Source organism: Brassica oleracea, chromosome C4 (assembly GCF_000695525.1).
Source record: "Brassica oleracea var. oleracea cultivar TO1000 chromosome C4, BOL, whole genome shotgun sequence".
Classification (NCBI taxonomy): domain Eukaryota; kingdom Viridiplantae; phylum Streptophyta; class Magnoliopsida; order Brassicales; family Brassicaceae; genus Brassica; species Brassica oleracea.
In genome coordinates, this window is record NC_027751.1 from 6,143,313 (window position 1) to 6,158,510 (window position 15,198).

Here is a 15,198-nt window from a genome sequence, read left to right on the forward strand (position 1 = left end):
TAAAAACATATCAAAAAGTTAAATATATGTAAAATACGAATCAAATTATAAATACTGAAAATTATGATGGTATTCGTGCCCACTCCTATTTAATTAACATCAGTTACACAAATATTTTTTTTATCTAATGTATATAGTTTTTTTTTCTTTTACCGTTGAAAAATCAAAACCAAAATTCTTTGGCATACTAACATCAAACCACCACAACAACAAAATCATGCCCATTCTCTCTTGCCTCTCTTTATATAAACAACACCCCTAAAAAGTATTCACGATCCATTCTCAACTTCTAAATCACCCTTTACTCTCTCTCTCTCTGTTCTCTTCTTTTTCTGCTCTCTCCAGCTTATTCCCTGATGGGGCCTCACGAGAAGCGGCGTCGTTTCGAGCCAATATCAAGTTACGAGATTAAGGACCGGTCGAACCAAACCGTTGCCGCTGATCTTGACGGGACCTTACTAATCTCTCGTAGTGCATTTCCTTATTATTTCCTCGTGGCCCTCGAAGCAGGGAGCTTACTCCGAGCCTTGATCTTACTCGCATCCGTACCGTTTGTTTACCTCACGTACCTCTCCATTTCGGAGACTCTAGCTATCAACGTTTTCATCTTTATCACCTTCGCGGGTCTCAAGATCCGAGACGTCGAGCTCGTGGTCCGTTCTGTACTTCCAAGGTTCTACGCCGAGGATGTGAGGCCAGACTCGTGGAGTATCTTCAACACGTTCGGGAAACGTTACATAGTAACAGCGAGTCCACGGATCATGGTCGAACCGTTCGTGAAGACATTCCTAGGTGTCGATAAAGTTCTTGGAACAGAACTCGAGGTTTCCAAATCCGGTCGGGCAACCGGTTTTGTCAGAAGACCCGGTGTTCTTGTCGGTCAACACAAACGCGATGCCGTTTTGAGAGAGTTCGGTGGAGTTGCGTCTAGTTTACCTGATTTGGGGCTTGGCGATAGTAAGACAGACCACGATTTCATGACAATTTGCAAGGTTATTCACGCCATCCTCTCTTCTTTGTATGATATGTCATTTTCATTTATTTTTATTACTATCTAACTCATTAAATACTATATTCACGACATTATGAGTATAATATGTCGTTGGACGTACGTGCAACTTTTTTGGTGTAGTAGTTATTGTGTTGTCCTGTGATGTTTATTGCTTAGTATTCTTCCTAATGCTTTTTGGCCAATCATATCATCTATATTTTAAATGTGTAGTAGCACTTGGTGGAGATAAAATTAGATAAATAACGGTAAACAAGTTATTTGTCAACAAATATATGTTATTTTTTTAGATAACATGTTCTTTTACGCTGACTAATAATAATATGTGAATGATTAGCGGGATAGTAAAAGCTATCTATTAGGATCAATCTATATCTTATGTTTTTATTTATAATTTTATATTAAAATTTTAAAGGTGGTGTAAGAAATAAATAAAAAATGATTACAGGATTCCGGTTCACTATACAATCTTCTATTTTGTAAGCTGTAAGAAAAAAATATGGTTAAAACTTTTTTGGGAAAACTGTTTTTTAGAGCAAAAAAATAGTAACTATGTCCCTTTAGACTAATCTATATTTTGTGTCATATTTTCCTATAATACCCTTTAATATTTATGAAAATAATTTTAATAAATAGTTTTACGAACAAAATTTTTTTGGAAAAATAGTAACATTTGTTAAAATATCTATATGAACTTAATGGTATATTTTCCAGTTATAAAAAAGTTAAAATTATAAATTTCAGATTATGTTCTAAAAAAAGTAGAAATGACATTCTACGAAGTAGAAAACGAAATCTATTTTTTTCATTGAATCTACAATGTTTAGAATACATGATCTACGTAAATAGGAGTATTCTACAAATATGTAGAATACACATTCCGCGCTTAACCTACCATTCTCAAATTCTTAGAAATCGAAATCTACACATTAATTTAATTCTAAAACATGTAGAAACCGACTTCTACAGATTTACTATAAATCTAAAACATGTAGAAATCAAATTCTAAACATTACTATAATTCTAAAAAACTGTAGAAACTGATTTCTACATATTAGTTGTATTCTACGGATAAGAAATCAGTTCCTAAAAATATGGAAACAAAATATTTGAGAATATTCACTTTTATATTTTTTAAAAAAATCGATTTTTTAAAAAAAAAAACGAAAAAGGAACAAAAAAAAGCGACAAATCGATTTGAGAATATTCACTTTCATCCCAGAGAAAAATATCCTATTTTTAGAAATTCAAATTCAAAGGGGTGCTACTGGTTGTTGTCGATGGAACATTCTTGAAGAGGCGTGTCCTATTTTTAGAAATTCAAATTCCTATTTTTAGAAATTCAAATATTTGAGAATATTTGAGAATATTCACTTTCATCCCAGAGAAAAATATCCTATTTTTAGAAATTCAAATTCAAAGGGGTGCTACTGGTTGTTGTCGATGGAACATTCTTGAAGAGGCGTGTCCTATTTTTAGAAATTCAAATTCCTATTTTTAGAAATTCAAATATTTGAGAATATTTGAGAATATTCACTTTCATCCCAGAGAAATCGAGTTTAAAGAGTTGAAATCATGCTTGGTCGGTTCAAATCAAGTGGGAATCAATCCAGATATAATCATACAAAACCAAAAAAATCGATTTGGGATTCTTTCCTCGGCACGGGATCGATCGATCTATTCTTACAGATCGGTCGATCTGTGTAAATCGACCTTCGCCGATCGAGTGAAATGGACCAGGTCGATCAATGTATATTTCACGTTTTTTTTTGTTCTGAATAATGATCGGGATCGATCGATCCACTATAACTTGTAAAGTGGGATCGATCGATCCCCCTTGTCGAACTCAATATATATCTTTTCTTAAAAACTACAATTTTAAGGGCATTACTGCCATTTTGAAAAAAATTAGTCTAATAGGACATAAAGTAGTATAATTTAGTCTAAAGGGACATAGTTACCATTTTTTTGCTCTAAAAAAACAGATTTCCCAACTTTTTTTTTGTTTTTGATGAAATTTTTACTTTTATAGCGGAGATATGTGCAACAATAACTTCTACATACTAAATCCTAAGTATCATCACCAATTAAATGTTTTTGGAAAATAAAAAGGTTTTTCTTTGTTGCAAATAAAAAGGCTGTAGTCATTACTTAGACCATGATTAATGGAGGGTGAGGTTCTTATATTCCGATAAGAATCCACCCTAAAAACCTCATTTAATCATGCTTTTATTAACTTTCTTAAAAAAAACAATTTTTTTTTTGAAACCTTTCAAGTGAATATGGAAACTGTGATAAAAATAATAACTTGGGTTCTTCATATACTAACCATCGTTTTTTGTTTTGTTTTTAATTGTCTTCATGTAAAAGCCTGATAATGTTTTGTTTTGTTATTCTTGACTCTCCTTTCATTTTGTAAACTGCTAATCAATTATCCTAATTAGTTATATAAATTAATACTAAATAATTACATAAATTACGTACCATGTAATCTGGATACATGTTTTCTAGCCACTAATAAATTTGATAGTACGCATGTCTCTCTCGTGACTACTTCGGTGTCGCATCTCCATCTCCTATATGATAGGAAAAAAATGAAAAGTGCATGCTACTAATTACTAAACAATCACGTACAAACCACAACTACTTTTGTGCTTCAATTAATATAACAAAATTTGTGATTACTGACTGCAGGAGGGTTACATGGTGCCACGTACAAAATGCGAACCATTACCAAGAAACAAACTCTTAAGCACTATAATATTCCACGAGGGCAGATTAGTCCAACGTCCAACGCCATTTGTTGCTCTGTTAACTCTCCTTTGGCTTCCCATCGGTTTTCTAGTCTCTCTTATCCGTGTCTACACGAATATTCCACTACCCGAGCGCATTGCACGTTATAACTACAAGCTCACAGGGATCAAACTAGTCGTCAACGGCCACCCTCCTCCGCCGCCTAAGCCTGGCCAACCAGGCCACCTATTGGTATGCAACCACCGGACTGTACTCGACCCTGTGGTGACAGCTGTCGTGCTCGGTCGGAAAATCAGCTGCGTAACCTACAGTATCAGTAAATTCTCTGAGTTAATCTCTCCAATCAAAACCGTTGCGTTGACTCGTCAGCGCGATAAAGACGCAACTAACATCAAGCGTCTCTTGGAGGAAGGCGATCTTGTGATATGTCCCGAGGGAACCACGTGCCGTGAGCCTTTCCTGCTTCGGTTTAGCGCCATGTTCGCCGAGCTCACGGACAGGATCGTCCCTGTGGCTATCAACACCAAACAAAGCATGTTTAATGGTACAACCACACGTGGCTACAAGCTTCTTGATCCTTACTTCGCGTTTATGAATCCCATTCCCACGTTCGAGATCACTTTCCTTAAGCAGCTGCCGGCCGAGCTGACATGTAAAGGAGGCAAGTCGCCGATAGAGGTGGCGAATTACATACAGAGGGTTTTGGCAGGAACCTTAGGGTTTGAGTGCACAAATTTCACAAGAAAGGATAAGTACGCAATGCTAGCTGGCACTGACGGTAGGGTTCCAATGAAGAAGGAGAAGATATAATTATTGATTGGATAAAAGAGAAGATGAAGAAATAATACAAAGATTTGAATATTTTTCTTTTGGCTGGTTAGCTATTACTACTTAAAAGGGAAAAGGATAAAGCTTGTTTCTTTTGTCTTCTATGATTCCAAGATATTTTCTTCGCATGTTTTTCTTTGTAATATTTCCAAGTTTTACTTTAGTACAATAAGGGTTTAAAAAAAAACAGTGCTTGGTCCATTTGCTTGGTCAGTTGGTTGTATACTTGTATATAATATTTGTTAATAGTGTGAACATTATTTTGTTATAAAAGTTACAGCGTACACAGGTTTTCTAACTATGACAGTATGTGACATTTCGTATATGAATGTAGTATAGCAAAAGTCATAACCGCTAAAGATCCAATGTACTGTCGTCATAACCACTGAAGATCAAATGTACCTTTGGATGTCATATCATAAGTCATAACAAGTAACGTTAAAATTAAATCTACTTTTATTTTTATATATATATTATTAGTAGCTAAGACCACCATTAACCCTGCCTGTTAAGTGGGTTCTTAAGAGGTGAGTTCCACAATTTTAATAAAAACCAGTTCTTCCTTTTCTGTAAGAGGCGATTTTTGTACTGTTCACAGACTCCACTGACACGTGGCGACCCGCAATAATCAGACAAAAAAAATAAAAATAAATAAGAACCTTTAGCGTTAATTATGGCTCTAATGTATCCGATCATTATCATATGTCCGGAATATACATCAATGCATTGAATTCACAAATTAACTACTCATATTAAAGCGACCAAAATAATTCATCTGTTTCACAAAAGAAGATTTGTATTGACTTTTGACAGATAAGAAAGTTGCTGCACCACATGGAAAAACACCATGAAAAGTCTTGTTAAAGCACTCTAATGGGGGTTTCTCAACATGAAATTCTAAAGTTACATATATATTTATGTATATATAAATATTAATATTTAATTATGAGTATCTATAAAATTTATATGTACATACATCTATATGTATTTTTAGAAACTTATGTTGAGAAACCCCAGTGAGGTTCCTCTTACACCTTTGAATGTGATTCTCGATTTTTAGTTTACTTTGAAGTTAAATAAAGAACATGCTACAGGATATATATATAGATGGAGTTTGGCAGTTGTAGTGTTCTATGGTGGACCAGTTATGACTTATGACTGTAACTCTTTTGTCTATGAGATCTTTGGCTGGTGACATATAACTTTGGTAACTATGAAAAATCCAGACCGGGTAGAAATCTAAGGATTAAAAATCATGATCATAATTGTTTTAGCAAGCCAGTCTTTAGAAATGTGGTTTATGTTTTGACTCTAATCAAAACTCTTATGCCAAATCACAAAACCGGAACTAATGTTTTACACCAGTTTGCTTTCAAATTTAGCGTCAAAACGTATTTGTGAATCTTCTTTCAAGTTTTGTTTAGATGTGTAGATTTATCAAGATCACTTTAACAACTTTTTTTTTATCATTGCTAACTTCTGGATAAAGAAAAGTAACAACATACCCCATTTTAATTACAGTTATGTCCATTTTCTAACTTTAGTTTCGGTTTCATGTTAAGTTTAAAACCAAGCCTAAACTGACAAATCTGTCGATTGTGTTCAATGAATTTATGTTGCCAGTATTCTAGTACATATCATTTACTTGACTGATATCTACCAAGTAGTAATCTATTTAGTCTACCAAGAAAACGCATATCAATTTAAATGACCAATCTAGTTAGGTGCAGATCACTAGCTAGTTTTGCTTATATCAAGTTGTATGTATGTGCAAGTACATCTAGTTAATCACGGGTTTCATATCCAATATACTAGCAGCATATTCTACTCTCAAGTCGCTATATCTATAAATGGAATAATGAATAGATAATAAAAAACTATGACCATTGTTGGGTCTACTATTGTCATATGATTATGACTCGACCATTAATTTCCATCACGAGGGTATCTACTTAGGCACCCTCTTAAATATTTGAACAACCATTGGGCGTCGATAACAACCTCTCCTTTCTGCGAATATTTACTCCCCAAATTTATACTGTATTTATTTGGAAGTTTTCAACCCAATTGGTTTCAACAAGTTTTCGATCTTGACTTTGATTTATTATCTTTTGATTTTATGGAACAATTTCTGATTCGCGGATGTAGTAGATAATTAAACGTTATAAGAAATAAAATTTGTTATTAAGGACGCCGAATTGATTTAATGGTTAACTAGATTAATTAGTAATTTAGTATATATTTTGGAAGTCACATATTTAAATCGCAATAGGAGAAATCTGGTTTTTGAAACGATATTACATGATTTAGATTTTATTATAGAGAAAGTATGGGCTGAGAGATCTACAATTTTTTAATCACGAAAAAGAAGTAAGATCAGTAGTGATTTCACATGCCGTTAAATTAAAATGTTCAACCCTATATGTGGATGATTTATTTCTTACTCTTAGTCAGTTAGACTAGAGATGCATACGAAAGTAATCATCTTTGCACTGAACTATATTCAACATGAGATCACGCTGAAAATTTTGGTAAGCTAGGCTTTCAACATTGGGTCAAATCTGGGCTTAAAGGCCCACTAAGAAAAAATATTTTGATCGACAAGACAAAATCATACACGAGGAAGTTAAGTTGAATCAGCGATTCAGCGTCGTTCTTTTTACCAGCGCTTCCGTGTTCATTCTCTTTCCTTCAATGGATGTTGATCTTTTCGTCGGAGACCACGAGAGAAGAGTCAACAGAGATTTTTCTACGTCAAGGCTCCAACTACTTCCTTGGTTTTTTATGTTTCTCGTGCATGCAAAGGAGATCATGCTTGAGGCACAGGTTTGAGTTCGAGTGATCCAATGATATCCAGATACTTAGGGTTCCATTGGTGAGAGACTGAGAAAGATGTCCTGTTCTTTCTCAAGAAAGAGTTGTAAACTTTGTTTTTTTTCCTTTTTATAATTATTTATTTATTTTTGTTTGGCCATCAAGTATGTATGTTTTGGTTATAGCTTGATATGAACTGGCAGATAAAACCTGTTCTACTACAATAATGTATCTTCAGATTTTTGAATTAAAAATAACATAATCAATAAAACCAGCCTTGAGGATAGTTATGACTCACTCTAGTTTAATCAGATGATAATAAACAATGTTTAAGCCCGTCTCCTAAAATTATAAAACAGATCAGCACGTCTTTGCCTCTCCATTAGCCTTCTGTTGAATGTCCTTCTGTTGTTAGTCATTGATTTTGTTTCCATGAGAAGTTAGCTGATGTAGTACTAATGGCGTCCTTTCTACGAGTTATTGGTAAGTTGAAATGACTTTTTTTTTTGTGATATTTGATAAAGGAGTAACACATTCAAACATTCACACAAGATTCTACATTGTTCATTTATAGTCAAACTATGTTCTTCATGTTGGTTTCGATACTCAATCCCTTTTAATAACATCCTTGTATATGTTGGTTTATTGTTTTTTTCATCATTCAGTTCTATCATGGGCTTTTACTGTTGCGTGGTTTACCCTCTGGATGCTAATGATATACTTGACGAAGGAGATGAAACTCAAGTTCACGGACGCAGCTGCAATAGTCAATGTGTTTGCTGGTGTATCAGCTGTTGCTCATCTTGGCATGCAGTTCTTAGTTGATGCATTTATTGGTCACTTTTGGATGCTCTGCCTCTCTACCTTAGCATTCAGTTTTGTAAGAATTTAAACCTTCTTTTAAGACCAGATCAGGGTAAATCCGGATGAAACATTCGCTTTTATCCCCAAATTTCAAAGATCTACATAGTTGCATGACCTCCAAATTGTCAAAAATAAAATTTTATTAAAATCAACCTAAAAATGTTTATGACCCCATAAATTTCAGATCCAATCATACCTCCTCTTTAAAACCAATAGCTTTGTTTAGTATGGTTTCGCTCTTATGCTCTTTGGTGTTTAGGGTTTCGGGTTCTTGGCAATATCAGCATCACCAATACTCTCTGGTGGAGCACAAAAGGGGCTATTCTACGTTGCCCTAACGGTTATATCCGTTGGTATATATGGACGGTCAATCTCGTTGGGAGTTTTCACAGAGGACCAACTAGAAGACAGTGGGAACAATGGGAATCCAGCCATGCTCACCAGCTTTGTCATTGGAAACGTTGGGAACTTTGTATTCCCTTTACTTGCTTCTACTGCACTTCCTCAGATAAGTCCGTGGTTTGTAAGATTCGCAGTCCCTGCTGGCTGCGAGGTCTTAGCAATGCTGATCTTTCTCTCTGGTGCTTGTTCATACAAACGGGAAAGACCTAGTGGGAGCCCTTTGACAACAGTGTTCCGGGTCTTTGCGGCTTCTGCTTCCAAAATGTCTAGTGGATATCAAAACAACTCAAACCAGCTTTATGAAGATACCGAGTGTGGTCTTGATATGAAGTCCCACACAAGTAGCTTGAGGTTTAATATTTAAATACTTAGCTCTTGTGTTGTTTATGTATGTAGTTCTTGATTCTTGGTTTGTCAAACTCAGGTGCTTGGACAGAGCTGCGATGATACTCCAAACCGAGCCTTTGGAACAGCAGAGGGGAAACAGATGGAGACTTTGTAGGGTTACAGAAGTGGAGCAAACTAAAAGCGTGATACGCACGGTTCCTTTGTTCACGACATCTCTTATCTCCGGGATCGTTTTCTCTCTTGGTAACACTTTCTTCCTCGAACAAGCAAACCATTTGGACTCCAAGTTCGGATCATGGAACCTCCCTCTCCCACTCCTCTTACTCTTTAGCGAGGCTGCAAGGCTAGGATCTCGAGAACTATGCGTCATGGCTGCAAAACGTAACGCCCAAGCACCAAAACAAACCAAAACGCCATATGGTATACCAGTCTCCATCATCCTATCGGTATTCTGCTGCGCCATTGCTGCACATGTTGAGTCCATGAGGCTCAAAGTGGTTAGAACTCAAGAGACCGTCTACATGAGTGTTTTCTGGCTGCTCCCACAGTACGTTCTTCTTGGTTCAATTACAGGGATCTATGAAAACAGCTTTGCGCTTTACCTAGAAGAAACGGTCCCTGAAGAGTTGAGTCAATACATGGTTTTGTTTAACGTGGGTGTGTGTGGGGTTGGGATCATGAGCAATATTGCTCTTGTTAGTGTGGTGGGTAGAGTAAGTGGAGGAAACTGGTTTCAAGACACAATAGACAAGAGCCGGTTGGATAATTATTATTGGGTGCTATCAGCTTTGAGCATGTTCAACCTCTTGTTGTATTTCTCTGTAACTAATAGGTACACAAAGTGCTACAAGAAGGATGGGGGAGCACAAGAAATGATCGATAGGTGATAGATTTTTGTGTGATTCTGATTTTCATTTGTATGTCCTGATAGGCCTTAGATGAGGTGACTATGTTGTGGCTTTGTAAAAACAAACGGCAAGCTATGTTGTTCATTCTTGTGTAAAGTAAACGGCATGATGTGTTAATAGTTGACAAGTGACATATGCCTTATGTCTTCTTGATTTGAGGTGTCATCACTATGAAACATTAAACATCCAAAAGAACCAGAAGTTCGCAAGACCATATTCTATGCCACACCAGTCATATCTTCATACCATGTTCTCAACCAGTCTCTTGTCTCTAGTAAGAATACAAACAATACTGAATAGGCATAACTAAACCTCTTGGGCACATAGATAAACGTACTAACATTGTTGGTTTATCTATGAGTGTGACAAGACTAACTTCAGAATTAATCTAATAAACCCTCAATGACTTTTAAGAAACAAAATAAAGTAGGTTATTGCTTTACATGTGGAAAATCAAATCAAATCTAACATTATGGAAGTGAGATTACAAATATAATTAGGAATCAACTGTCTTGCTTAATAGTCAAATTTTCAATCATATATGGATACTTCATTGCTCCCGAACGCATCAAAATGGAACCCACCAAACATCAATTAAAGAACAAATTCACCAATAATTTGAAAATTTCCTGATGTTTAAAAGTAATTAAAATGCATCAATCTTTCTGTTTGTTACACATTAGGTTTCTAATAGCGATATATTGGTCGTGGAATATGCACAATAATTTATTGCTAGGATTTCCACTATGGGATAGAGAGTAATGTAAAGAAATATACGCATTACTAATTAATTATTAGTTGGAAGTTTATAGTGTTGAGTGTTGACAGATACCTGATCACAAAAAATTAAACGGATATAATCAGTTCAAAAACTATGTATAGCAAAAAAAGTAAATATCATATTGAAATATACGTACTAGAATTCCACAATGAATTTAAAATAAAATATAGAAGGCATGTACTAATCCACTCTACTGCCTACTATACGTTAAAAAGTCTTATGACAATTCATAATTCACATTAAGTCCCAAGATAAAGCTATAAAATTGGCAACTTGTGTGGAACAAAAGCATATTAATCATTATGGCTTTTTCTTTAGGCTAGCTATAGATTCTCATTCTCTTGTCAACTTCGAACTTAGAAAGTCATTTTGAATAAAATAATTGGGTAAACAGATTAATTAAAAACCAACACAGAGCCATGTTTCGAGTAGAGATTTGTCAGCACAACAAGTTGTAAAATTTCTTAGATTAAATAATGTAAAACCACTTTACAGATATACTTTTTAGCTTCATATCTATCAATATTAATAAAGTATAAGAGAAATGCTCCACGGGCTGCCATCTCACCTCTCCTATCTCCATATCGCGCCACTTGTCGAATAGAGATAGTTTCTTCTTTACTCTTTTGCTTCGAACACGCGGTTCTTCTCATTCTTTTTTCTTTGGGCTTTCTTGGGCTTTATGTTTATTTATTGAGCGTTCCATTTTTTTCAGGGTTAGCTTTGTCGTCTTCATTTAAAAGCCATCGCCTTTCATCGTTTCCAGTCGCGCATTCCTGTAACGTCTTCCATGTTTATTAAAATCAAGCTTTAATTCAATTATATATATATATATATTAATAAAGTAGAAGAGAAAGTCTCCACGTGCTGCCACCTCACCTCTCCTATCTCCATATCGTGCCACGTGTCGAGTAGAGACAGTTTCTTCTTTACTCTTTTGCTTCGAACACGCGGTTCTTCTCATTCTTTTTTCTTTGGGCTTTCTGTTTATTTATTGAACGGTCCATTTTTTTCAGGGTTAGCTTTGTCGTCTTCATTTAAAAGCCATCGCCTTTCATCGTCCCCACTCGTGCATTCCTGTAACGTCTTTCATATTTCTTAAAATCAAGCTTTAATTCAATCATTAAGCTTCACCCCACCCCTCTTTCTACTCTGTCTTATTTATTCTCATTAACGAGCGGCGTTTGTAACAGATCCAAAGTCGAGCTATAAATAAGTGTTTTGGAGCGATGAAGATCTACGCCATTGAGATCTAAATTAATAAGTGGGTTATTATCTCCTTTTGGAAAAGGGATCAATTCCACCCATTTATCTATTTCTCTGTTTCAAAGAGTTTAGACTCTAAGCTTTATGTATTTTGATTTTAAAGAATAAATGAAAACTCAAAAAGAGGCAATTTTAATTTGTCCAAATAAATCCATGTTGTTTTAACTGTCTTGAATAATTAGCAAAACATATATGAAAAAGTACATATCACAGATATAAAAGCACCAATAAAATAAAATATATTTATAATCGTGTATTGAAAAGTACCAAAATACAAGTTAAGCTCCCAAATACCTTATAAATTATATTCAAACAATTTCCTTTAATCTTTCTCCCAGTCCCATGAAAAAAAAAAGTATCTCATATTTATAGATAACGCAACTCAAAAAATGACAAAACAGTATATATATCTATCACCCATCCCCTACAAAAACAAAACAAAAATATTCCACTACAACCATGAAATATATAAAATTCATGCAAAGCTTAGCTATGATTCAATTAATTATAAAACAACACTCCCTATACAAACTATACAATAAAGAGCACAAGTGTCTTTGGTTAGCTAAACCATATACTGCTTAACAATCTAAAATTAAAGTTATATTATTACTAAAATCGAACGCTACTTAACAACTAATACTACGAAAGTATCTTCAAAATAAACACAATATGAAAATAATACATAGTCTTGATAAAAAAGAAACTGTAAAACATTAAAAAAAAAATTCAATTCAACACAAACAAATAACTCCAAAAAATTTAACACCCATGAATAAATGATCTTTAAAACCAAAGTTAGAAGAAGACAATTGATTCATCTTTTTAACCTCACCCTATATAATACATTTCTACAATACCTTATACTCCCACAGATACTCCAAGAATGAGTAACCAACCACTTATATATATCTCAGCTCTCACATCAAACAAGTTGTTCAAGTGAAAACCCAAAGCAAACACTACGAGTCTACATCCACAGATCCAACACACAACAATTCATCATTGATTTTCAGCTACCATCTATCATTGACATCCAAAATAATTTTAATGACTTAATAACTGAGAGCATGGAATACATGTTAACATACCATGACATTCATTACCTCGATTCAACATTCCTCATCGAAGAAACTATCCAATACGTTATGAATGAAGTAAAAGACGGCAGCAATATCTTAGCTAATGATCTTCAAGTTACTCTAAATATCAAAGACTATAACCAAAACGCAACATCAAGACTAGACGTTGATCTGATCATCACCGATCTAGAGGGTACTAATAGGCCTCCAACTACGGAAGAGGAAAATAATATATGCATTGTGTGCTTCGGAAATTACAAAGATGGAAACAATCTTTGCTCTCTTACTTGCGGCCATAATTTCCATTTTGCTTGCACTGATCAATGGCTTCGTACAAAAAAAGTTGTCTGGTATATAGAGAAAGTAATCTACGATGTCAGCTTAATTAAAAAAGTTAAAAAAGAGTTTATTGGGTACTAATTCTAATATCATTTCTGTCATATTCTCTACTTTGATTTTAATTTTTAAAAAAATAATTATAAATGATTTGTCCTCATTAATATATATTTTTCTTTCTCCCCATTGCTTTCTCATAAAAAAAAAAAACAACTAACACTTTTATACAACATTCTATAGCTCAAAATATGGCTACATCGACTAATACAAATTACACCAAAAGACAATCGCTCCGCGCGTAGCGCGGCCACACTTCCAAACTACCGCACCCATTTGAAACTGTGTTTTTATCTGGTTGAAAAATATATGCTATCCAAAAATAATAATTAGACTAGGTGATTACCCGCGCCATGCGCGGGATCAAAGATTTATAAATGAATTTTGTATTACAGATTGTACAGTGTTTATATAAATAATTACATATTTTGTGTACCTAAAATAAAGAAACATTTTAATTCCTTAGACATTACAAATAATCAAAGTGATTGATCCGGTATGGTAAAGAAGATATTTGTTATCATATATTATAAGGCTGAAATAACATTTTGGAAAATAATTTGTAAACCAAATTTGATTGCATATACAGTAAAAATCTATAAATTAATAATGTTAAGATTGTGAAATTTTATTAATTTATAGAGTTATTAATTTACAAAAAGTTTATTTTTAGAGATTTCTCTATTTTTATAAAATAAAAAGTTAATTTTGTTGTATATAAATTAGTTATTTTCTTAGAAATTCAAATTTTGCATCTTTTTGTTATATACTATTTGGTGTATACAAAATATTTGTCATAAATTTTAAATGTAGTTTTAGATATAATTTTACTAAAGATTATCAAAATATAAAGAAACGCTAAGAAAAAATAGAGATTAATTTCATTGTGAATATAAAAAAGTAATACAATGTTTTGTTTGTACTTATATAAATATTAATTTATGATTTTAGTTGGATTATATATTTGCATAAAGTTTTCTAAAAAAAATATTATCTTTTTATTTTATTTGATTTGTGTTATACTTCGAACCCGCTCAACTCGGAACCTAAAAAATTTATTAATTTAGCATATTTATTTATATATTTAGTATTGAGTTATAGAGTTTCTACTGTAGATTATTGGGCTTACTATATCATATGGACTCTTTTTTTTCTGTTCTATGTTTACTTTGTCAAAAGAGAACCAACAGAAAAAAAAAATCTGCGATGGTATTTTTGATGGTGGGAATAGAAGAAGTATAGAAATAACCTATATGCAATGGGTAATTATAGGCTATGTGATACTTTTATCGAATTATAAAAATAAGATCCTCACAAATATTTTATTGACTATATGGTAGGTAATACTTGGGCTGAAAGTGATGCTAGGAGTTTTCAAGGCTCCTAAAACAAATGTTGTAGTATAAAAGATTGTCGAACCAGTTCTGAGAGATATCAAAGCACTGAGAATGCAAGTACTCACTTAATCTAAGTGCAACCAATGATTTAAATGGGTTTTAAGCTATGACTAAAACTAGAAAACAATAACAGAATGATACTTTCTTGACTAATGGAAAAGAGAACTCATGGGCATAGGGATTAGACCTTGGGTGATCAAGTATCGAACTAAGGATGGCAAACGATCAATCAAACTATCAACCTTAAGCCTAGACACAATTCTAAGCAAGCTCTATGTCTAGATGAATGCTCATTTGCTAACATATCTCAAACATCAAATATCTTTGGTTGAATAATATGAAAGCAATCATT

General features: G+C 33.7%; 2 protein-coding genes across 2 annotated transcripts; both read left to right on the forward strand.

Annotated features, from left to right (window-relative positions):
- Positions 1-234: 234 nt before the first annotated feature.
- LOC106342992 (glycerol-3-phosphate 2-O-acyltransferase 6-like) lies at positions 235-4,846 on the forward strand. Its single transcript, XM_013782082.1, has 2 exons — positions 235-992; positions 3,704-4,846. The coding sequence occupies exons 1-2, from the start codon at positions 357-359 to the stop codon at positions 4,571-4,573; spliced, it is 1,506 nt and encodes a 501-aa protein (XP_013637536.1). The 5' UTR covers positions 235-356; the 3' UTR covers positions 4,574-4,846.
- Positions 4,847-7,828: 2,982 nt separating this feature from the next.
- On the forward strand, positions 7,829-9,906 carry LOC106337950 (protein NRT1/ PTR FAMILY 5.5). Its single transcript, XM_013777041.1, has 4 exons — positions 7,829-7,888; positions 8,071-8,285; positions 8,529-9,022; positions 9,096-9,906. Exons 1-4 carry the CDS (start codon positions 7,864-7,866, stop codon positions 9,904-9,906), a joined length of 1,545 nt encoding a protein of 514 aa, XP_013632495.1. The 5' UTR covers positions 7,829-7,863.
- Positions 9,907-15,198: the final 5,292 nt, after the last annotated feature.

Excerpts from the sequence above, each read along its gene's own strand:
- LOC106337950 (XM_013777041.1), top strand. The coding sequence starts at position 7,864 with ATGGCGTCCTTTCTACGAGTTATTG. Across the intron at positions 7,889-8,070 it reads GTCCTTTCTACGAGTTATTG|TTCTATCATGGGCTTTTACT; the intron begins GTAAGTTGAAAT and ends TTCATCATTCAG. Across the intron at positions 9,023-9,095 it reads TCCCACACAAGTAGCTTGAG|GTGCTTGGACAGAGCTGCGA; the intron begins GTTTAATATTTA and ends TGTCAAACTCAG.
- LOC106342992 (XM_013782082.1), top strand. The coding sequence starts at position 357 with ATGGGGCCTCACGAGAAGCGGCGTCGTTTCGAGCCAATATCAAGTTAC. Across the intron at positions 993-3,703 it reads ATTTCATGACAATTTGCAAG|GAGGGTTACATGGTGCCACG; the intron begins GTTATTCACGCC and ends TACTGACTGCAG.